Below are 24,230 nucleotides of genomic sequence, written 5' to 3'. Positions count from 1 at the left end.
CTCTAGAGAGTATTTAAACCCCAGAAACTTCTGTAATCAAGCTCTTGAGCTGCTTGCTCAGGCCTGCTCTCGCCCTGTGGAGTATACTTTTGAAACCGCCTTTGCAAAAATCATAACTGAGGAAATTATGACAGTGAAAGAGATCAGACCTAACCTACCCTACCCTATCTTCCTTCTAAATTCTAAAATGTCTTTGTTCATTCCTGGGTATAGGGCAAACTAGCCTTGGGAAGGAATTTATAGTGTACACTCTGAGACAAAATTGATAGTAGCCCTTTCCCCTTCTTGGCGGGGACCAGATTAGAAATTACGGTTTAGGGACCATGCAGCCTTTGGCTGCAAAAGTCTGAACCTCCCCAAATTGCTCCTGGGAATAACATCACCATTGCAAAACCTAAGATCAGTGCTTGAGATGTTTTGCAGCCCCTGCATTCTCATGCAGCAGAGGACACCACCCAGACTGATAATCTGGCTCAACTAGCTCCACGATCCTACCCAGGAAGAACTCACTTCTGCAAGAATTCACTTCGACCTCCTGTTAGTTCATCTTCATTCCGACCAATTAGCACTCCCCACTTTCCCAACCCATACCCGCCAAATTATCCTTAAAAACTCTGATTCCGGAATGCTCAGGGAGACTGATTTGAGTGATAATAAAACTCTGGTCTCCCGCACAACCGCTCTGCGTGAATTACTCTTTCGCCATTGCAATTTCCCTGTATTGATAAATCAGCTCTGTCTAGGCAGCGGACAAAGTGAACCCATTGGGCGGTTACACTTTCGTTTTCAATACATCTCTGCTTTTATTGCTTAATTCTTTCCTTGCTTTGTGCATTTTGTCCAGTTCTTAGTTCACGGCTCCAAGAATCTGGACACCCCCACAGGTAACAAGACTACAGGTGCCTGCCACCACGTCTAGCTAACTTTTTGTATTTTTAGTAGAGATGGGGTTTTGCCATGTTGCTCAGGCTGGGTTTCTTTTTTTATTTTTTGTATTTTTAGTAAAGATGGGTTTTGCTATGTTGCTCAGGCTGGTCTCGAACCACCTGGCTCGAGCAATCCGCCAGCCTTGGCCTCCCAAAGTGCCGGGATTAAAGGCGTGAGCCACGCTGGCGCCTGGCCCACTAAACTTCTTTGTGCATCAGCTACTTCATTTGCCTAATGAGGATGAAAGTAGTCCCTTCTGCGTTTTGTGAGTTTTGGTTAATACACGAAAAATGCCATATCTGTTTGCCATTAGCATCCATCATGCCATAACCAAAAAAATTACATTGCATTTTTATTTTTAAAAAGGTGGGGGCCAGAGTGGACCTGGGCCTTTTCCAACTTATGAGAGGTCTCTTATTAAGTAAGCCTTAAGTAGCAGAATTCCATGAAGGGAGCTGGGAAACCAGGATTTTCTAAAAGGAGGTGGCATTTGCATTAATCCTGGCAGGGCAGCTGCGAATTCCACAGGATTGGGGGTGGCGCCTTTTCCAAGGCAGTCCTGGGCTTACGCTGGGCTGCGGCTGCTCCGGGCGCGCTTCCGGCAAACGCAGCGGCGCCGACCTTGGGTCTCGCACATTCTTCACGTCCGTTCGTAGCGTCACCCGGATCTTCGCCGCTTCACTTGTGGGCCCCTCAGCGACGCTTCCCGCTCCGCCCCTAAGTCGAGAAGGTTCCTTGCGGTTCGCGGCGTGCCGGACGTGACAAACGGAAGCCGCACGTCTCACTAGTACCTTCGCAGACGGACAGCGCCAGGGAGCAATGGCAGCGCGCCGACCGCGATGGGCCGTGGCCAATAGCGGCTGCTCTGCGCGGCGCGCCGGGAGCAGCGGCCGGGAAGGGGCGGTGCGGGAGGCGGGGTGTGGGGCGGCAGTGCAGCCCCTGTTCCTGCCCGCGTGGTGTTCGGCATTCTTCTCGTCTCCCGAGGGCACGTCTGCGGTAGGCTCCCTGGTTGTCCGAATCGCCGACCTCTCTTCCCAGCTGTATTTCCAAAATGTCGCTTTCTAATAAGCTGACGCTGGACAAGCTGGATGTTAAAGGGAAGCGGGTCGTTATGAGGTAATTCTGCACGTTTGCCCGCGTGGCCTCTGTGCTCTGTCGCAAACCTCTTTGGCCTGAGCCGACTTGTTCTCTCGTCTGTTCTACGTCGCTTTTAGCTTTTGGCTGGGCCCCACGGGTCCTAGGCTTGGAGGGCGAGGCTGCTCACGGGTTTGGTGGTTTCTAGCCGCATTTTCTGCAGCCCAGAAAGCAGCCGAAACCCCCTTCGGGGATGGGTCCCACTAAGGAAGGGCTGAGATTGCTGCTGGGACCCATTTTGTCCTTTTTCCTATTGGTGAAATGCAGTTCCGTTGCCTCCACCTCCCAGTCGGCGAGATGAGACTTAATGCTTATCCTGCAAATCTCTAGGCTTCAAGGAAGGGACCTTGAAAGGTCATTTTGTTAATTTCCCTTCCCCCACACTCCTAGACCATCGCAGACAAATGAGAAACGGCCCACATCTCACAGGTCCCTGCACAAAAGGATATCTTTCCAAGAGGATGTTGATTTAACTGTTCAGGAGTAGACCCCCCAGTCCCCCGTCCCTAAAGAATTGGGGTGGGAGGGTAGGGCGGGGCGCACCGGAGGAGGCCCTGCAGAGCTTATGTAACAGGCCTCTGCTGCCCTGCAGCGTGGTATCGTTGGACTCTTGGGCACAGGATTTGCATCAGGATTGTGACATACTAGGTAATGGTAGAGCAGGGTGTGGCTGCTCATACTTGCTGGCCTCCAACCTCATCCCCACGTGTGGCTGGAAAAGCAAAATTTTGAAAGTGGGGGAAGGTTCCTTGTGCACTTTGGGTCTCTTACTCTGCGCATGTGGATCTCTGGTCACTTGCCAACACGGCTTCTCTCTTATCTGCCAGAATTGTTGGTATAGTGTGGAGCTTTTATCTTTATCCTTTTTGTCACGTGTGGTATATTTGTGCATGCCAGGAGCAAGGTGCAGGAGGATGAGTCAGTATGTAACTGATGGACTTGACTGTTCATATACCTTAACAGGATCCAAGAGTGGTGTTTTTGAGGGGTCATAAAGGTTTCTGTTGATAGCATTTTGCAACCTTGACCTTTTTGGGAAGTGGTTGATTGATGGGTAGGCATGTGGCTGGTGTAATCTAGCCCCTTTTCCAATTTGGGCTGGTTCAAATGAGGGCTTGTGTTGGATATTAACAGACACATAAGTCAGTAGGAGATCTCCCTTTAACTTTAAACATACGAGGACACGTTTGAGTTAGGGAAGTGTATGGGTACTCTAAAAGTACATATAGCTCTCCCCTTCTCTCTAATTTCACTTTGGTCAGTATTACTTTGCAGGTAACCTCTGCCCTGCTGTGGAGATAGAATAACCCAATAATTTATGTCCATGAAAAATACCTGATTTCCACATTTCCCCAAATGGCATAGGCCTTTGTAATCTGGACAAAGTAGGAATCACAGCCATGTTAGTACTAGAAGAGTGCCCTTTCTGGCCCTCATATAATCCTAATAAAAGGGGATAGACCCTGTAAAAAACAGGACAGGTGGACATTGGCATGCAACTAGCTTTTAGGTTTTAATTAGTTCCTTGCATCTCCCGTGTGTTCGAGGCTGATTCTTCCAGATGCTTGGACCAACTAAAAGACAAGGAGTGGGACATCATGCGGATAACCTTCCTATAATTGCAGTCTTGGGCTTTATTTCCTCTCTCTGTAGGGAAACTGGCTTGAAGAAGCTAGCTGGGGGTGGGATTGTAGGAGCTGCTTAACTTTTCTCCTTCTGGACCTAATAAAGTTTCATTTAGCACACACCAACCCAAAGCCTTGAAATGATTGGCTAGTCATGTTTTGCTGATGGAAAATGACCTGTTCAGGGTTACTGAACTACTAAGGTGGTGGCAGAGCTGAGAGTAGAATTTGGGTCTCCTTGGCTATCAGCTAGATCCTCTAGATCAGCTAGATATTCGAGACAATGACCAAGGATACGTTGAAATAGACCTTTCTCCTGTAATAGACCTTTCTCCTGTAATCTGGATACCTTCTTATTTAGGCTGAGGACAGGAAGTTACATCGTTCCCTGATTATTAATGTATTTCTTTTGAACAGAGAGTTTCATTGTAGGCCTACTTTTTTGGAGATGCCTAGGCAGCCATGTGGTGTCAGCTCAATTCTTTTTTGTTTCAACGTGGTGGTTGCTGGCAGTGTTTCCGGAGTGGGGCTTCCTGAGTAGTGGCTGCCTCATTTGTCGTCTTTGTCCTGCAGAAGTGAACTCTGGTATTTGCTGACTCTTCTGGTCCACTGGTTTGGATTGCCAAGGGAAATTGATTTGTTGAAGGAAAACGGGGTAGCCAGAAACCTCTGACTTGTTAATTACCAGTTCCATCTTAGTTTTTTAGGACTCCCCAGTTGACTTGACACCCTCTTTGAATACACTTCTGCTTTTTTTTGTGGTAATTTCCTTTCTTTCTCTCATAGGTTGCCAGTCATCCTTTGCTTGCACTTCCTTTTTGCTTGCTCCTGCCTGTTTTTTTTTTAAACCTCACTGGTTTTCTCCAACCTGTTGTAACTTGTAAAGAAACTGCTTTGATGTAGTAGGAAGAGAAACAGGAAAAAATTGAGAGCAGAGAAAAAGTCTCTAAGACACCCACAATATCCCAGTTTTCCATGTGGGGCAGTGAAGCATTGATGGACATGGTTCCTTTGAGAGTTTTTAATGGAACTGGACCTGGGACCTGAGATTTCAGGGGATAGAGACTTGATATTCTTATTCCAGCTAAACCAGTATATTTTTTAATGTTTTATTTTGAAATAATTAAAGATTCATGGGAGGTTACAAAGTTAGAGAAGTCTTGTGTTCACCCATTTTCCCCCAATGAATGCATCTTACCTAATTATAGTACAATATCAAAAGTAGGAAATTGCATTGGTATAAAGTGTATATGGTTCTATGCCATTTTTACGTGCATAGATTTGTGTAACCACCACCACAATCAAGATACAGAACTATTCATTCAATCACCACCAAGATCTCCTTCTTGCTACCCCTTTATAATAATAACCACCCTGTTTCCTAACTCCTGGTAACTACTGATCTATCCGCTGTTTCTAAAATTTTGTCACTTCAAAAATACTATACAGATAGAATCACGTGGTGTATAACCTTTTGGGATTAACTTTTTTCACTTAGCATAATGTCCTCAAAATTTATCCACATTGTCACATGTATCAAAAGTTCATTCCTGTGTATTCTTGAGTAGTATTCCGTGGTATGGATGTATCATAGTTTCTTTAACTATCATTGAAGGGTATTAGGGTTGTTTCTGATTTGGGGCTATTACAAATAAAGCTGCTGTGAACATTTGTACACAAGTCTTGGTATGGACATATGCTGTCATTTTTCATGGGTAAACACCTAGGAGTGGAATTGCTGGGCCACATCCTTTTGAGGTATCCCCAGACTGTTTTCCAAGGTGGCTGCAGCATTTTACATTTCTACCAGCAGTATGTGAATAATGAGTTTCTCTGCATCATTACCAGTACTTGGTGGTGCTATTATTTTTTATTTTAGTTATTCTTCGTTCTGATGGCTATGTAGTAATAACTGACTTTGTGCCTGAAGTAAAGCTCAGGAGTGTTATAAGGAAACGAAAAAAAAAAAAAGGAAATTGTGCATATTTTATGTAAAATGGAACCCGTAGAATCTGTAGGCAAGAGCAGTTTCTGTGTTGGAGTCCTCAGAGGAGAAGTAAAAGCAGAGCTGTTTGAGTGTAGGAGATGAGGGGAGGTAATCCAGAGGGCATTGAGGAGAGAGTACAAACCAAGTCTAATTCATTAGTAAGCTGACACCATGGCAGCTAGGGTAGATGAGACAGATTCTTAGGTGTCTCTGCCCAAAGATATTCCTCTCTGTAAGGGTCAGGGGTAGAGAGTAGCACTGCAAGAAGTGGCTTGTGCCCATCCTTTTGCCATTAGTTCTTTTGAGCATAGGCCTTCTGGGAGGTTGCATGGGGCAAAATGACCCATGGTAATGGGATACTCTCTTCTTTGGAATGTACTTTAAGGCTGGCAGGCACCTTGTTCAGGATATTTAAAGAAGACAGAATCAAGTGGCCTGAAGCAAAGTAGAGTATATTTCTTTCATCAGAGGCTTACTGCCTTTAATTTTGAAGACTTTAAAACATGTTTTAATATAGAATTATTTTTTCTCAACCTACCTTTGGAAAGGCTGTTTCTTCAGTGAGGTGTATTGGAGTTCAGGCCTAGTGGATATAGGAAATTGGTGGTCTTCTCAGTATGTCTGTAGGAGTTTGTAATTGCCTTAGCCTTAGAGAGGAAGGGGTATTTAAAAAGGCAGATGAAAAAGATGGAGGCTTATAATCAAGGATAGCAGCGGTCTTCTTGATTAGGTCATACTTCGCTGTAGTCCCTTTGCAAGTGATGCTAGCTAGCTGTTTTTAGTAGTGGTTGATGCACTTGTCAAATCACAGAATTACATGTTGGAGAAACATATAACAACAACTAACACTTTTATGGCACTTACTGTGTGTCAGGTACACTTCTAAGCACTTTACAAATTGCTGGCTGACTTAATTTTCTCAATAACTATGAGGTAGATACTGTCATCCCCATGAGAAAAAAATCACTTAAAAATGATCATGGTAGGCACAGACCTTAAAAATAGCTACTCTACATTATTGTTTTCATTCACATTGAAGTAGGCTGAGGTTCCAAGGAGTTCAGAATAATTGGTTCTTAAGAATGGTAACACAGTAATCTGTTGGGTAAGAGAGACTGCAGTGCATTATTATCTTGTGTCATCTTGATTACTTCCCTTCTAATTTGCCTGTTTGTCAGGTGGGCTGGGACACATGTCCCACCCTCTCTTCTCAGGCTTTTTGAAAGAGGCTGTCTTATGTTAGTGTGTATTGCTTGAAGGACCTCTAGTCTTAAGGCCCCAGACTTTCTCCAAAAAGAATGATTTTCTCTTAGTGTGTTTTATTTTTCCAGTTAATTTTTTTCTCCAGTCATGTTAGTTTCACGAGGACCCAGAAATAGTATCAAGGGAATTAGGATCAAGATGCATTCCTTATTATTCCTCACCCCTCCAGCTGCTACCCAGATACTATTGTGCTAGACCCAGACAGATATCTTTTTAGATGGAACTGGCTTTAGCTTCCCAGATCTTCAGGGCTAGTTCCTGTGATTTAAGTTAGGTTTTATTTTTTTAAAATTCTTTTTAAAGTATGAATACATACCTAAAAGGGCACAAATCACAATTTCAAAGAATTACCACAAAATGAGCACATTTGTATGATCACTGAGGTTAAGAGATAGAACATTACCAGAACCCCAAAGCCTCTGGTGTCCTATCCCAGTCACCACTCCCTCCATCCTCCCCACGACTAACCACTATTTTAACTTTTAATGCCACTGATTATTTTTAAGATGAGATTTGAATTTCCGACTTATTTAACTGGTTCATTAAAAGTGCATCTCCTAATCTTAGATGGAACAATAAGTTGATCATGGTCTTGAATCTTTCTTTTTTAGAGTCGACTTCAATGTTCCTATGAAGAACAACCAGATAACAAACAACCAGAGGTAAGGTCCCTGCTCCCTGCTAAGCCTTGGGCTGGGTTTAAATGTGTGGGTACATAGGATGAAATGTTTTTCCTTTCATATTGTGTTATGGAACTGTAGCAACTTGAGACATATGATTTTGGCTTTCTATCAACCCACTATCTGATCTGCTTTCTTATTTATGAGAATATACAAATGTAAGCAAAATCTTAAGAAAGTGTAAGAATATACAAATGTAAGCAAAATCTTAAGAAAATTAGAAGAATTTGGAGTTCATTTTGTTTTTTGGAGATAGGGTCTTACTCTGTCACCCAGACTGGAGTGTAGTGGTGTGATCACGGTTCACTGCAGCCTTAACCTTCTGGGCTCAAGCAATCCTCTGGCCTCAGCTTCCCGACTAGCTGGGACAACAGATGCATGCCACTACGCCTGGTTAAATTAAAACAATATGTTTTTGTAGAGATGGGGTCTCACTGTGTTGCCTAGGCTGTTCTCAAACTCCTGGACTCAAGTGATCCTCCTGTCTTGGCTTCCTAAAGTGCTGGGACCACAGGTGTGAGCCACCACACCTGGCAGAGGTATTCATTTTTAAAGAATATAAAAGCTGGCTGGGTGCGGTGGCTCACACCTGTAATCCCAGGACTTTGGAAGGCCGAGGCAGGAGGATTGCTTGAGGCCAGAAGTTCGAGAACAGCCTGGCCAACATAGTGAGACATCATCTCTATAAAACACACAAAAATAAAAAGAATATAAAAGTTTAAAGTTACTTGGCTTCTCTTGCAAAATGAAGAACTATGTAAGAGAAGGATTTTAAAAGTACCAGTAGTTATTAAGGTTATGTGTAGTTTTACAAGCCCTCATTGCAGGTGGCTCAGATAAAGTCAATTTTTGAGAATTTTCATTTGTTTTGGCTTCCAAAAAACAAACAGGAAAGACTTCAGAAGTACATTTTCAATCAGTTTAGCTGCTCCAATGTCTTGGATCCTAGATTCAGAAACAGAAATTTTAAGTGAGAGTACTGCTCTTGCTTTTGACTAGATTGTAAAAGGTCTTTATTTATTTTTGTCTTTACTTTTTAATTTTTAATTTTTGTAGAATATATGTATATATATGGGTTACATGAGATATTTTGATACAAGCATGCAGTACATAATAATCACATCAGGTTAAATGGGGTATCCATCAAGAAGGTTTTTATTTAATTTTTTTTTTTTTTTTTTTTTTTTGAGACAGGGCCTTGTTCTGTCGCCCAAGCTGGAGTGCAATGGCACGATCTTGGCTCACTGCAATCTCTGCCTCCTGGGCTCAAGTGATCCTCCCATCTCAGCCTCCCAGGGAGCTGGGACCACAGGCGTGGGCCACCACACCTGGCTACTTTTTTGTATTTTTTTTTTGTAGAGACAGGGTTTTGCCATGTTGCCCAGGCTGGCCTTGAACTCCTGGACCCTGCCCACCTTGGCCTCTCAAAGTGCTGGGATTACAGGCGTGAGCTACTGTGCTTGGCCTATTTTAAATTTTAAATGAAGGGTTGTACTGGCAAGGTGCTTTCCAATGATGTAGACCAGTGGCATCTAATAGAAACATAATGTGAGCCAAATTGTATTAATTAAATTAAAGGGACATTTAACTTTTTTGGTACTAAGTCTTCAAGATCTGGCATGTGTTTTTATACTTACAGCACATCTCAATTTGATCTAGTTATATATCTAGTACTCAACAGACACGCAGACTTAAATGACTGTCATATTGGATGGTGCAGGTCTAGACCCAGAACATTTTCAGGTATTGGTCCCAGAATAGAGCCTGTCATTTTGCCAAGCACATCCCTTATATCTGTTAAATATTAATAGCATAAGATATTTTAGAAATACAACTTTTTTAATCATTCCATTCTTTGCTAAGATGTCATCTTATCAGACTGTCCCTGGCCATCTTATCTAAAAATCTCCTCTACCATTGTTCTCCGATTATTTTTGTCCTCAAAAGTAGGGAGACAAAAATGAGGAACAATGGTGTGTTTTTTTCTGTATGTCACCATCTGATGTATTACATGTACACACACATACATACATGTTCATTGTCTTTCTCCATTAGAATTTCACTTCCATGAGAACATAGACTTTTTAAAAAAGTTTTCCATTTCATTCTCAGAACCTGGAATGATGCCTGGCCCAAAAGAAGCATTCAGTAACTATTTGGTGAATAAATAAATGCTTTTCTTTATCAATTTTAATTTCTTATAAACTGGCAAAATGGCAAGTTAGTAGCAGGTTTGTAACAAAACTTTTAAATGTCTAAAGGGAGTTAATTTTTTGATTAATTTATAATATAATAAACGTGATACATTATGGAAACCAAGCTCTGTACAGTGCAATTATTTTTTCCTACATAAAAAAGTGACTTAGTATCTATTAATATAATAGGTGCAGAAAAGTTACATGTTTTTGATTTTTCCCCAAATTTCCTTTGATGGTTTCAAGATTTGAGAATTTTATGTATTTTCCATAGTCATATAAGAAGAGTGTGTTCAGGGGTCCCCAGGACCACCCACATATCTCATGATGATTTACTAGGATTCAGAGTTGTTCTCATGGCTAAAGTTTATTACAGTGAAAGAATGCATGACAAGATTAGGAAGAGGAAAAGACCATGGGGCAGTCTAGAGAAATCCATAGGCTTCCAGTTACCCGTGAGGGGACACATCAAGTGTTTTTCTTCAGCTATGAAAAATGCAGTAATTGTCTGCAATGTTTCTGCCTGGAGAAGCCTGCTAGAGACTCAGATTCCACGATTTTTGTTGGGAACTGGTCATGTAGGTATCCTCTGCCTAGCAACTACCAAAATTCCAAACTTTGGCTGGGTGTGGTGGCTCATGCCTGTATTCCCAGCAGTTTGGGAGGCTGAGGCCGGCAGATAACTTGAGCCCAGGAGTTCAAGACCAGCCTGGACAACATGGCAAAACCCCTACAAAAAATACAAAAATTAGCTGGGCATGGTGGTGCATTCCTGTAGTTCCAGCGACTTGGGAGGCTGAGGTGGGAAGATCACCTGAGCCCCCGGGGAGGTTGAAGCTGCAGTGAGCCGAGATTGTGCCTCTCTACTCCAGCCTGCTGGGTGACAGAGTGAGACCCTGTCTCAAAAAAAAAAATTCTAGACTTCTAGAGTGGGGCAGGTGTTAAGCATAAATCACCATGTTTGTATAGACAGTCTAGGAAGAGTGAATAGCCCTTGTCGGTCTTGTCACTTGTCAGTTAACTTTGAAAGCCAAGTTCCCAGATACCAGCCAGGATCCAATCTTGCAAACAGGTCCTTCTGTAGATAGCAGCCTCAGGCCTGCTGTGTTAACTGTTTTCTGTGAAAGGGGCAGATACATAATGAGATTGTACAATCCTAGGTGGAGGGTTGGCATTGTATTTAACTTCTCCTAAGGACCACCATTGAATTACTGATAAGTAGATTTGAAGGAACTTGGAGAAGAAAAGGAACTTTATGCTTTATGAGGTTATCAATAAAGTAGTTCCCACTAATTTCTAGGACTAACTTCCTTCTGTTTGTTGTCTCTTTTTGGTTGCAGGATTAAGGCTGCTGTCCCAAGCATCAAATTCTGCTTGGACAGTGGAGCCAAGTCGGTAGTCCTTATGAGCCACCTAGGCCGGCCTGATGGTGTCCCTATGCCTGACAAGTACTCCTTAGAGCCAGTTGCTGTAGAACTCAAGTCTCTGCTGGGCAAGTAAGTGCCAGGCTCTGGTGCTGGTAGACTTTGTGGTGGGGGAGGTTGTCAAGCACGTTGTTACTGGTTCTTAACTTTCAGACTGCTCAAGTGTCTTCATTTCTTCCTCTCCTCAGGGATGTTCTGTTCTTGAAGGACTGTGTAGGCCCAGAAGTGGAGAAAGCCTGTGCCAACCCAGCTGCTGGGTCTGTCATCCTGCTGGAGAACCTCCGCTTTCATGTGGAGGAAGAAGGGAAGGGAAAAGATGCTTCTGGGAACAAGGTAGGACCTGTGATTTTGACATTATTGGGGATGAGGGCCTGAGTTTGTAAGAGACTGTGGTTGAAGAAGAGAGAAGGCTCATTTATTTTTCCTTAGACACCTTTTATTGAAGTATACAATGCGCACAGCTTGATGGATTATCTCAAAGTAAACACACTTGTGTAACCACCACCTAGGTCAAGGGATAGAATATTACCAGCATCCCAGAAGCCCTCCTGAATTCATGTTCACGTGGTGTTTAAATATGTTTGAAAAATATGTGAACACCTTTGTTGTGGAAGAGTATTCAAAAGTGAATATGATGGTCATGATGATGTCACCTTGGATTTAAGGCATTTTCTTAAGACGTATAAAGCATGTTCCTTTAAATCTCTCTTTAAGATAAAGAGGTACAGGTATCACCTTATTTCATAAAGAAACTAAGCCTCAAAAAAAAAAAAAACTTGAGTTTCTGAAAGGCAGTCATATGATTAAAGTTAGAGGCAGTGGTGCTGTTGGTGGGCTTTAGAGCTCAGCCCATTCAATCAGCAAACTTTTTCTGTAAATGGCCAGATAGTTAATATTTTAGGCTTTCTGTGTTGTGCAGTCACTTCCGTCTGCATATAGTCTCTGTTGGAACTACTCATCTCTGCCGATGTTGTGCAAAAGCAGCCTAGATAACTCACCAAACAGATGACTGTGAACTGACAACCGGAATTCAAATATTCAATGATAAAACTGTCTCTTTGCAGATGATTTTGAATTTGCCCATTGGCTAGAAAGGAAGCTGAAGGCATTTTTTAGTACTTTCCACTATTCTGGTCTTTAGTGTCTCAGAGAACAAGATGCTCTGAGTCTAGTATCTCAGTCTCCTTTGGCTTCTCACATTTCTTAAGGTCATTGGGAGTGCCTGCTTTCAAGCAGTTTCTTTTTTTAGCACCAAAGGTGCTGGTCTTGCCTTATCCTGCTTTTGGCATGGTCTTGCTACAGTATTAGGAGTCAAATGCTGACCTAAAATTTGGTGTCCTTTTAAACTGGAATTCATGATGCATGAACTCTAGGGCTTAGAAGTGGCAGGAGGCAACGGGCAAATTGAAGCAAAACTTTTTATTTAGGAAATGATGAGCTGACTGTGCTAGTCTATGACTGTTTTATTTAATTGACTTGACATTCACTATCCAATGGCTTTTAATACCTGAAATTTCAGGAGTCAGTCCCAAGTTCAAAATGGATGAAAAAAACAAAGTGAGGCTGGGCACGGTGCCTCACACCTGTAATCCCAGCACTTTGGGAGGCTGAGGTGGGTGGATCATGAGGTCAGGAGTTCGAGACCAGACTGGCCAACATGCTGAAGCTCCGTTTCTACTAAAAATACAAAAAAGTTGGGCATGGTGGCAATTGCCTGTAATCCCAGCTATTCGGGAGGCTGAGGCAGGAGAATTGCTTGAACCTAGGAGGTGGAGGTTGCAGTCAGCCGAGTTTGCACCACTGCATTCCAGCCTGGGCTACAGAGCAAGTCTCTATCTCAAAACACAAAAACAAAGTGAGGACATGAGGACATAAACATTTTCCCTTTATCCAAAGTGCCCACATTGATCTTTTAAGGGCCTTCTCTTTCTTCTAGTTATTTGCAGATCAGTAAATGAGAAATGAGTTCTGATTGATATTGTTTATTTCCATGGCACCTTTATTCATGAAGAGCTTTCAGTTTACCCCGTTTTTCCTTAAATATCTTTTTAAAGAGACAGGGTCTTGTTCTGTTGCCCATGGTGGAGTGCAGTGGCATGATCCTAACTCATTGCAGCCTCAAACTTGTGGGCTGAAGTGATCCTCCTGCCTCATCCTCACGAGAAGCGAGGACTACAGGCACATACCACCATGCCCAACTGACTTTTCCTTTTTTTTCCTGGTGGAGACGGGGTCTTGCTATGTTGGCCAGGCTCATCTCGAACTCCTGGGCTTAAGTGATCCTCCCATGTTGGCCTCCCAAAGTGTTGGGATTATAGGTGTGAGCTACTGCCCCTGGCCTCCTTAAATAGTTCTTAAATGGAGGGGTTGTTATGCCTTTTTGACAGAAGGGAAAATTTCAGAGAGAGCAACTTTCCAAAGGTTACACAATGAATTAGTGTCAGAGCTGGACATAGAACTCAGGTCTCCTTACATTTGAGCATTGTTATCATTACTACATGTGTCATCTTCCAATCACTAGTGGCAGATGTTATTCTATTCTAGAGAGGTTACGGGAGTGCCACAATCTTCAATTTTAGCATTAGTGCCTCAGCAGTTCTTTGGTTCTTTAGGGAAAAGCCCCATTTTTTATGACAGTCCATAAAAAATGGACTCCTTGATGCATAGGAGCATAGGAGTGGGCAGTGACTAAAATGAACATCTGCTTTGTGCTGTGTACTCTTCTGTGTCATGTCTCCTTTTATCTGGCTTGCTTCCTGTGCATCTTTGCTTAATCTCCTGCCAGAGACTCTCTATTTTGCTTATCCTCCCATCTTGCTTTCTGTCCCTTTTGGGGTATCCCTTGATGGCAAGCTGACATTTCAAAGCTCTATGTTTAACTTCTACATTTTCTTCCTTTCTCTTTCTGTAGAAGTATATTTCTTGTGTTCTCAGATGCCTAGCTTCCAGAGAAGGCCATAAAATACCTAAAGTATAATAATAATAATAAAAAATACCTTTTTGTCAATGTAAAGTGTTTCTGAAGCCCTTTTCTGTTGTCATGTTTCCTTCTGCCTTCTCTGTCCCAGCTTGCCCTTGTTGCTTTTATAAGGAATATGTGTGAGAGCCCCTTTCACTTCGCAGAAAGGCCTTGGTAGCCAGCAGCTTGAGTCAAGTATGATACTATCACAAGGAGAATGTTTAAAATGAGGAACTAAGTCAAGGAGAGGGAAGGATAATCAGAACCTTGAGCTGAAGGCTGGGGAGAGGCTAGTGGGATGTTGTTAACTTCATGTGATTAGAGGTTAAGCCATTGTTCAGGAATATTAGGTTTGCAATTTGAGGGAAGTTAAGGGAGAGTAGAAACATGCAGAAATGACCAAAGTACCTGGAATATTTGGAAGAAAGAACACATCCTACTGCTGGTTGTAAAAAATCACTGTCCCACCTACTCAGGGTCTTTAGAGATGTTTAAGAGGACTCTTGGTGTATGAAATGCTTTTATAGTTGTCTTTGGAGCCATCACATTTTCTGTTTTTGTTTTTCTCTATAGGTTAAAGCCGAGCCAGCCAAAATAGAAGCTTTCCGAGCTTCACTTTCCAAGCTAGGGGATGTCTACGTCAATGATGCTTTTGGCACTGCTCACAGAGCCCACAGGTACCAAGAACCTTGTTGACTACCACACTAAGAACAGCATTCCTGTTTACTTGAGTAGCCCAAGCTCTGGGTTGCTTTTGGAGAGTCCTGTATTATACTGTAATCCTTTCACCTTCTCTAATTGGAACTGCCACTGTGGCTCTTGTTGAGTAGCTTTCATCCAAAGAGGAAATAAAGGTAAAAAAATGTTGGTGACTGTAGAGCCTTTTGTGGAGTTTCAGGAAGAGGTTGCTCTTTCTCACCTTAGATACTTTGTACAGAGTTATCCTTTTATGAACGTTATAAGATCAGACTCTCATGCTGTCAGTAGGAAGCAAATTGAGGAATCCTCTTCTGCTATCATCAACCGGCCAATTACTTACCTGTGATTTGCCCTTTGGCCTGCTGAAGAGTGTTAACTGGGTAACTTAAATTCTACCTAAGTTCAATACTTTTTACTCTTTCCCCTTGACCTTGCACTATTAGTTAAAAATCTTATCTTGTACCTAAGTGTTTTTTGTTGCAATGTAGGGATGAAAACCATGATTTCTTGCAGTCCAAAAGTAGAACTGTTTTAATGATAAGGAGCTGGCCTCTAGGACTAGGAGGAATGATAGGGATTGACTAGAATTTGAATGTCTTTGATCTTTTCTAGCTCCATGGTAGGAGTCAATCTGCCACAGAAGGCTGGTGGATTTTTGATGAAGAAGGAGCTGAACTACTTTGCCAAGGCCTTGGAGAGCCCAGAGCGACCTTTCCTGGCCATCCTGGGCGGGTATGAAGAACTCTTTAAGATCATGCTTTAAGTATTGTTTGCCTGGTAGTAGGCCATAACTTGGGTGGTTTATTGTCATACAGCTCAGTCACACTGGGTAACTGAGGAGAATTTAATAAAGGAACTACAGGCTGGGCATGGTGGCTCACACTTGTAATCCCAGCACTTTGAGAGGGCCCAGGCAGGAAGATCGCTTGAGCCCAGGAGTTTGAGATGGGCCCAGGCAACAAAGTGAGACCCCATGCCTACAAAAAAAATTAGCTGGGTGGTGGTGATATGCACTTGTGGTCCCAGCTACCAGAGAGGCTGAAGTGGGAGGATCACTTGAGCCTGGGAGGTAGCGGCTGCAGTGCACTGTGATCACGCCACTGCACTCCAGCCTGGGTGACAGAGCAAGACCCTGTTTCAAAATGAGTGAATGAATCAATGAATGAATAAATAAATAAATAAATTACAGAGGTGTGGGTAGGGTTCAGGGAAACCGCAAAGGGACAGTACAGTAATTTGGGGCTAGCAACAGGCATCACCATCTCTAGGCCTGAAGGGACAAAGGGAGGGGAATGGTTTTCAGAATTCAGAGAGGACAGTTGGTGTGGAGAGAGCTATCTGATGGGAACTGTAGCCTTTGGTCAAAGGACACAGGATCTGGTAGGGAGGGGGAGCGAGGGCAATAAATACTCTAATCTTTCAGTCTCCTGCTGCTGCACTCCCTCCTACCCTCAATTTGGCTGAAACCCAAATGGAAACCAGAGGGCAAGAAAACTCCTTGATGTGGTCCATGCAGGTCCGCCTCCTGTGACACAACAGGGTAGAGAAGGATAGAAGATGGCTCTGCAGGGAAGAATGGGAAAGATCCACTATAGGTGCTCATCTAGCAATTTCGAAGTGCTTGAGCCTTTTACATACATACAACCTGGCAGGGTATAACTATGAAAACCTCTTCATATGTGTTTAATATATAATTTTGACCTAATTTCTCTAGATTACATACCTATTTTATTTTTTCTCCTATAGGATAAGGCAGCAAGTAGATAATGATTTTCTAATGGCTTAGTTAAAAACAGAAATTTCAGAATTGAGGGTTGAGAGGAGGATAAATTTTAGGTGATAAAGCAGGGATAGAGAGCCAGCAGTACTTGGATAAGACAACTTCCTGTGACTTGGTATGGTGATCTAGGTAACAGCCTCTTTATGGCTGGAGGCCCATTACTCTTCTATGAGCAGAGTTTTTTTCCCCCAGGGGAGTGAACATACTATTTCCTGATGAAAATTGACTCTGGAGTTGGGTGTCAATTTCAGGTAGTATAGTTGCTTATACCGTTTGGCTCTGTGTCTCCAGCCAAATCTCATCTCGAATTATAATCCCCATGTGTTGTGGGAGGGACCTGGTGATTGGATCATGGGGGCAGTTCCCCCCATTACTGTTCTTGTGATAGTGAGTTCTCACTAGATTTGATGGTTTAAAAGTGTTTGGCAGTTCCCCCCTCGCTTGCCTCTCTTTTGCCACCATGTAAGATGACTTGCTTCCCCTTTGCCTTCCGCTATGATTGTAAATTTCCTGAGGCCTCTCCAGCCATGGGGAACTGTGAGTCAATTAAACCTTTCTTTATAAATTACCAAGTCTCAGGTAGTTCTTTATAGCATTGTGAAAATGGGCTAATACAGTTGCTGTCTAGGCTTTATGAGCCCAGTTTCAGAGTCTTAAAAATAACTCACGTAGATACAGGTTGTTGTGTCTTGTTCTTGGAAAAAGATATATATTCCTGGGCTTTGTTCTCCAACTTTCTGTAGACCTGCAATATGGGAGTGAGTGCCACCTAGTGCCACCTTATGGTTAGGTTTTTAGGTTCAGACTGCAATAGCTGTTATGGGGAAGTGGATATGAGATTTTTTTGCCACCTTTCTTGCAGTGTAGTTTCCCTAGGCCATTAACAGTTTTTGGGAAAACTTTCATTTTTTATTAAACAAGCTTTATTGTAATAAATACTTATATGTACAGAAGTTGAGAGAATAGTATAGTAAACTCCCAGGTACCCATTACCCTGTTTCAACAATTAATTGACATTTTTGCTAATCTTGTTTCTTTTATGTCCTAACTCTGTTTTGTCAGGAATGTATGCACACATATATATACACACACACATATATATGTATATATTACTGACAAAGTGAATACAAGTGAAATATGTGTGTGTATCTCTCTCTCTCTCTCTCTCTCTCTATATATATATATATATATATATATATATATATATTTTTTTTTTTTTTTTTTTCTGCTGCCCAGGCTGAAGTGCAGTGGCATGATCACAGCTCACTGCAGCTTTGACCTTCTGGGCTCAAGCGATCCTCCCACCTCAACCTCCCGAGTAGCTGGGACTACAGGCATGCATCACCATGCCCGGCTAATTTTTGAATTTTTTTTTGTAGAGACAGGGTCTCACTATGTTGCCCAGGCTGGTCTCGAACTCCTGGGCTCAGGCGATCTGACTGCCTTGGTCTCCCAAAGTGTTGAGATTACAGGTGTGAGCTTATGCCTGTAATGTTTTTAAGTTAACCTTAGACATCATACACTTTCAGTTACGTAGGTTTGAGTATCTCTTATCTGAAATGCTTGGGACCATAAGTGTTTTGGATTTCAGATTTACTTTTGGATTTTGGAATATTTGCATGGTACTTACTAGTCGAGGATCCTAATCTGAAAATATGAAATCTGAAATGTTCCGATATTTCCTTTGAGCTCAAACAGTTTTGATCTTGGAGGATTTCAGATTTTTGGAATAGGGATCCTCAACCTGTAATACTCCTGTATACATCTTGTGACTGATAAGCAGATTTCTTTTAAATAATCACCATATTATACCTAACAAATTTAGCAGTTTTGTTACTATCATCTAATACCCAGTCTGTATTCAGATGTTCTTGATCATCTCAGAAGTGTCTTTTTACAGTTGGTTTGTTTGAATAAGGATTCAAATGAAGTCCATGCATTGCCTTTGGCTGTTAGGTATCTCTTGTAATAATCCCCTATTTATTATTTTCATTTTGTTGATTCGTTGAAGAAACAGGCATTCGAGCTGTAAGCTATTCTTTAGAAGAAATTGAACTCCTTTCTAACTGCTTTCTTCCGTGTGTGTGTGTGTGTGTGTGCGCGCGTGCGTATGTGTGTGTATTTAAAACAATCTATCTTTATCCTTGGTGGTAACCAATCTTTACAACTGAAATAAATAGTAAATAGTTTCTTGCCATCCGTTCACCCACATCACTGTTGTTTCATACCTCCTTTTCACAAATCCTGGCATAGGGTCTCTCACCGGATAGGCATTATCTTGTTTATTGAATGAAGAAAGAAACAGACGCAAGGTGATTTGTCCATGTAAGTGGGATTTAGTTATATGGGAATATTTATGGAAGGCCAGCTATTACTTTGTTTCTCTTTAGTTTGGATCTTTTCTGTCTCATAGGGAGATGAAAGATAAATGTGTGTTTATCTTATTTCCATCTACTAGAAAATAAACTCCCAAAGGGTAGGGTTCTTTTGTTGCCTTTGCCCTCTGATGTTTCTCAAAGACCTAGAATAGTGCTTGGCACAGAGTAGGTGCCCAGTAAATGTGTTGAATTGGGTGATCCAACAAAAATAAATGCCATAATGAAAATATCCTGGCTGGGCATGGTGGCTTAGGCATGTAACCCTAGTGCTTTGGAAGGCCAATACAGGAGGATCACTTGAGCTCAGGAGTTTGAGACTAGCCTGGGCAACATAGTGAGATCTTGTCTCTACAAAAAAATTTAAAAAGAAAAATTATCCAGGGGTAGTGTTGTATGCCTGTAGTCACAGCTACTTGAGAGGCTGAGACAAGAGGACTGCTTGAGCCTAGGAGTTCCAGGTTACAGTGAGCTATAATTGTACCACTGCACTCTAGCCTCAGCAACAGAGTAAGCCTTTGTGTTGAAAAGACAGAGGAAAAAAATGTCCCAGCAACTGAGCATAGGGTATGACTTCAGGAATATCTATTTTTGTTCAGTATATATTTATTTAGTATACAGTCTGATCCCTGCTCTAAGGTTAGGATAATTCTGAGTGTCTCCAGGATCCCACAGTTAGCAATCGTGCTTAGACACAATTAGCAGCCTTGATGCTCTGAATTGTGTGTGTGTGTGTGTTGGGGAGTGTGCAAAATAGATTTGGAACCCATAGTTTCTTTAGATAAGAGTAGGTCTTCTGAGCCCTACTTAAACAAAGAATATGGATTTAAATCTGTTGTCTGTCAGCTTCTAGGGGGAATTAAAAAAAAAATGTACTGATGGTAATTGGGGTGAGGAATTTTTAAAAAGATGTAGTGATGTCTGGAGCCATACCTTGAAAGGATTTCTTAGAAATGGATTGAGTTTTTGGGTTGGAGAAACATAGAGCAAAGTTAGGCAGTACTTTTGTCACTTTGAGACTTTCTTTGTTCCTGTGCCTTGAAATAGAAACTCAGGTTCTTTGTAATATCACTTCTCTAGTCCATTGTTCTTTAAGTGATGATTCTTGCTTTCTCTTCTAGAGCTAAAGTTGCAGACAAGATCCAGTTGATCAATAATATGCTGGACAAAGTCAACGAGATGATTATTGGTGGCGGAATGGCTTTTACCTTCCTTAAGGTGCTCAACAACATGGAGGTAGGAAACCAATGCCAAGTGGATGTGAAATAGCTCTCCATAATAATAGCAGGTTGTATAAATGTAAAAAGAAAACAGTCTTTTAACATGAGCCCTGTAAACTCCCATTTTTATTTATTTTGGCAAGTCTTTTGTCTTTGCATTGTTCGTTTTTACTGTATTGTGTCTGGTTCCTGTATGCTTTGTGAGGCAGTCTTGTTCTTAGTATAGATGCTGACCTCCATCATTTTGGCTCCCCTATGTAGATTGGCACTTCTCTGTTTGATGAAGAGGGAGCCAAGATTGTCAAAGACCTAATGTCCAAAGCTGAGAAGAATGGTGTGAAGATTACCTTGCCTGTTGACTTTGTCACTGCTGACAAGTTTGATGAGAATGCCAAGACTGGCCAAGCCACTGTGGCTTCTGGCATACCTGCTGGCTGGATGGTGAGTCACTTGAGTGGGTTGGTAGTATGAGTGAACAGAAACTTTGTGGTATCAATCATTCATTGATTCAGCCAATCAACAAGCATTTTAAAACAATCTCTATCAATCTCTATAGGAGATCTCTGCCAGAGAGGGCTCTGAATGTTGCAGTGAGTCCCTCATTATGGAAGAATCCGTGGGAGAAAAGCAGTGCTATTGGATTACTGGCCTTCAGTAATGTGTTGCAAAACCTTTTTTTTTTTTTTTTTTTTTTTTTTTTGAGACGGAGTCTCACTGTGTCACCAGACTGGAGTGCAGTGGCACGATCTCAGCTCACTGCAACCTCTGCCTCCCAGGTTCAAGCAATTCTCCTGCCTCACCCTCCCCAGTAGCTGGGACTACAGGTGTGCACCACCATGCCCAGCTAATTTTTGTATTTTTCGTAGAGATGGGGTTCCATCATGTTGGTCAGGATGATCTTGATCTCTTGACCTCATGATCCACCCGCTTCAGCCTCCCAAAGTGCTGGAATTACAGGCGTGAGCCACTGTGCCCGGCCCATTTTTAGTTTTATCTGTTTTTTCTTCATCTGTTTAATGTGTATTAAGTACTTACTATGTGCTGGAGATAGTGTCATGTACTTTCAAGGTTTGGGTTGTTTTGGATTATGTTGCTATCTAGAAAGCTATATAAGAAAACTTTATCATATGAAAAAATAAGTATACTGATTACAATCAGGGAGAAATGTAAGTGTGTATTAAAGACTAATATAGTTAATTTTAGGGTGCTCCAAATATCATTTTGATTGCTGTGTAAAATTGTATCGTGTTTTTACCATGCTAGTTTGCTTATTTTTCTTTTGTCAGGCATTCATGTATTATTTAGTTCCGTGTTTCTCAAAGTGTGTTCCTAAGACCAGCAGTATCAGTATCATTTTTGGAACTTGTTAAAAATGCAAGTTCTTGGGCCCCACCCCAGACCTACTGAATCAGGAACTGGGGGTGGGGCCCAACAGTCTGTGTTTGAATAAGCCCTCCTGGTGATTCTCACGCGTGGCAGAGTTTGAGTACTACTGATCTAGTTCACTGTCATTCTCAACACTATTGACATCTGTGTTTTTGTGGGGGACTATTGAATTGTAAGGTTGTTGAGAGCATCCTTGGCCACTAGATGCCAGTAGCACCCTCCCAAGTTGCAACAACAACACTATCTCTAGACATTGCCACATGCCTATCTATTGTGAAGGGGCAGAACTGACCCTGGTTGAGAACCATTGATCTAGTCTTCACTAACATAAATAGTGTGGCTAAGAATGTCTTTATTAAATAACTTTTGAGGTTTTCCTTTAGTCTTGATCTTCCATACAGCAGAATTTTTGAGTACAAAGGGCATGAACAGGTTTATAATTTTAAAGACTGAAGGGTACTATTTGGTTCTAGAAGAAACTTTGATGTGCAGCCCTGAGTTCTGTTCTTGGTGGAGGTGGTGTTTAAGTAGCTTTTCTTGATAGCTCATCTTCTCTCACCTCTACCCCTCAGGGCTTGGACTGTGGTCCTGAAAGCAGCAAGAAGTATGCTGAGGCTGTCACTCGGGCTAAGCAGATTGTGTGGAATGGTCCTGTGGGGGTATTTGAATGGGAAGCTTTTGCCCGGGGAACCAAAGCCCTCATGGATGAGGTGGTGAAAGCCACTTCTAGGGGCTGCATCACCATCATAGGTAAGTGGTACTATACAAAGCTACTACCAGTATAAGCTGGCAGAATTCTAATCAGAGGAAGGTGGAATGGAGAACTTCTTCTGTGTCTCTTTATTCTGGATAAATCTTAAGAACTAAACAGGTAGATAATTTACAGAGGAGCCTCTTCGTAAGATAGAGTTGGGGTTTATCAGCTACCTTTTGGATTGGAGAGCACACTGCCTTACAGTTTTGGTGCCAATCTGTTTTTTTTCTTTTCTTTTCTCTCTCTTCCCTTTTTACCTGGCTTTCATTCAACAGGTGGTGGAGACACTGCCACTTGCTGTGCCAAATGGAACACGGAGGATAAAGTCAGCCATGTGAGCACTGGGGGTGGTGCCAGTTTGGAGCTCCTGGAAGGTGAGGTTCTTCTGTTTTTTGACTTGTTTGGGAGAAGGGCGGGACTGTGTAGTGAGAGGTGGGTAGAATGGAGTGGAGAAAGTTAGTAGGTAGTGTTGTCATTAGCAGTCATTACTAGCTGAGCAATACAGAGGAACTTCAGATAAAGCTTCTGGCATCCGCTGAGGCGGGGAGGGACAGATAGAAATTTGTTCTGAGAGTTATGGTCTAGTAGACCTGGAATCCAAAATGTAAAAGTTGGCCAACTCCTGGCCATATATCCTAAAAAAGAGCTGGCATGTTATTGGGAAGATAAAGTGGGGGAGATCTGGTTTACTGGGCACTATAGTAATGTTGTCTATGTATGTGTGCTCTCTCAAAAACAGGTAAAGTCCTTCCTGGGGTGGATGCTCTCAGCAATATTTAGTACTTTCCTGCCTTTTAGTTCCTGTGCACAGCCCCTAAGTCAACTTAGCATTTTCTGCAACTCCACTTGGCATTAGCTAAAACCTTCCATGTCAAGGTTCAGCTAGTGGCCAAGAGATGCAGTGCCAGGAACCCTTAAACAGTTGCACAGCATCTCAGCTCATCTTTACTGCACCCTGGATTTGCCTACATTCTTCAAGATCCCATTTGAATTTCTTAGTGACTAAACATTGTGCATTCTAGAGTGCATATATTTATATTTTGCCTGTTAAAACAAGTGAGCTGTGTTAGCTTAGTTCTCTTTTGATGTAGGCTATTATGATTAACTTTGTCACTGTTTCACTACTCAGCATGGAAACAAGATGAAATTCCATTTGTAGGTAGGGAGACAAAATTGATAATCCATTAAATAAACAATAAAAGTGTCCACTGAAACCGTGATTTATTTTTTCCTGTCATACTTTGTTAGGAAGGGTGAGAATAGAAACTTGAGGAACGGATCAGATATCTACATTGCTGAATGCGAGAAGTGGGGCAGCAGCAGTGGAGAGATGGGACAATTAGATAAATGTCTTTTCTTTATCAAGGTCCTACTTTATGGCAGACATTGTGCTAGTGCTTTTATTCTAACTTTTATGTCTATCAGTTACACATGATCATAATTTAAAAAGTCAAGGCTTGTAACAAAAAAGCCCCAGCCCATTCCTCCCATTCAAGATTCCCACTCCCCAGAGGTGACCACTTTCAACTCTTGAGTTTTTCAGGTATATACCTCCATGTTTCTAAGTAATATGCTTATATTGTTCACTTATTTTTTTTTATTTTTTAAAGAAATCTATCTTTCATACCATGGAGGAAGGCTCTGTTTCACATATATTTCTATTTCTTCATTCTCAGTATAGTTTTGTCACAATTACAGATTAGATCAAAAATTTTCATACCTAATACTCACAGCTGAGCTATGTAGTATGCACGATTGAATTTACTTGTGTAACTTTTATTGTCTTTGGCGTTAACAGTGTTTAAAAAAATTTTCTTTTTCT

General features: G+C 41.9%; 1 protein-coding gene across 1 annotated transcript; it reads left to right on the top strand.

The window, feature by feature from the left end:
* Positions 1-1,814: 1,814 nt before the first annotated feature.
* PGK1 (phosphoglycerate kinase 1) lies at positions 1,815-23,628 on the top strand. Its single transcript, XM_007992139.3, has 11 exons — positions 1,815-2,043; positions 7,548-7,598; positions 11,152-11,307; positions 11,424-11,568; positions 14,768-14,871; positions 15,506-15,625; positions 20,170-20,284; positions 20,530-20,709; positions 22,227-22,404; positions 22,684-22,782; positions 23,148-23,628. Exons 1-11 carry the CDS (start codon positions 1,979-1,981, stop codon positions 23,186-23,188), a joined length of 1,254 nt encoding a protein of 417 aa, XP_007990330.1. The 5' UTR covers positions 1,815-1,978; the 3' UTR covers positions 23,189-23,628.
* Positions 23,629-24,230: the final 602 nt, after the last annotated feature.

The sequence above is a fragment of the Chlorocebus sabaeus genome, chromosome X, assembly GCF_047675955.1.
Source record: "Chlorocebus sabaeus isolate Y175 chromosome X, mChlSab1.0.hap1, whole genome shotgun sequence".
In the NCBI taxonomy this organism is placed as follows: domain Eukaryota; kingdom Metazoa; phylum Chordata; class Mammalia; order Primates; family Cercopithecidae; genus Chlorocebus; species Chlorocebus sabaeus.
The sequence above is the reverse complement of the archived record's forward strand: the minus strand, read 5'-3'. Positions and strand labels throughout refer to the sequence as shown.

Excerpts from the sequence above, each read along its gene's own strand:
- PGK1 (XM_007992139.3), top strand. The coding sequence starts at position 1,979 with ATGTCGCTTTCTAATAAGCTGACGCTGGACAAGCTGGATGTTAAAGGG. Across the intron at positions 14,872-15,505 it reads ACTGCTCACAGAGCCCACAG|CTCCATGGTAGGAGTCAATC; the intron begins GTACCAAGAACC and ends GATCTTTTCTAG. Across the intron at positions 20,710-22,226 it reads GCATACCTGCTGGCTGGATG|GGCTTGGACTGTGGTCCTGA; the intron begins GTGAGTCACTTG and ends TCTACCCCTCAG.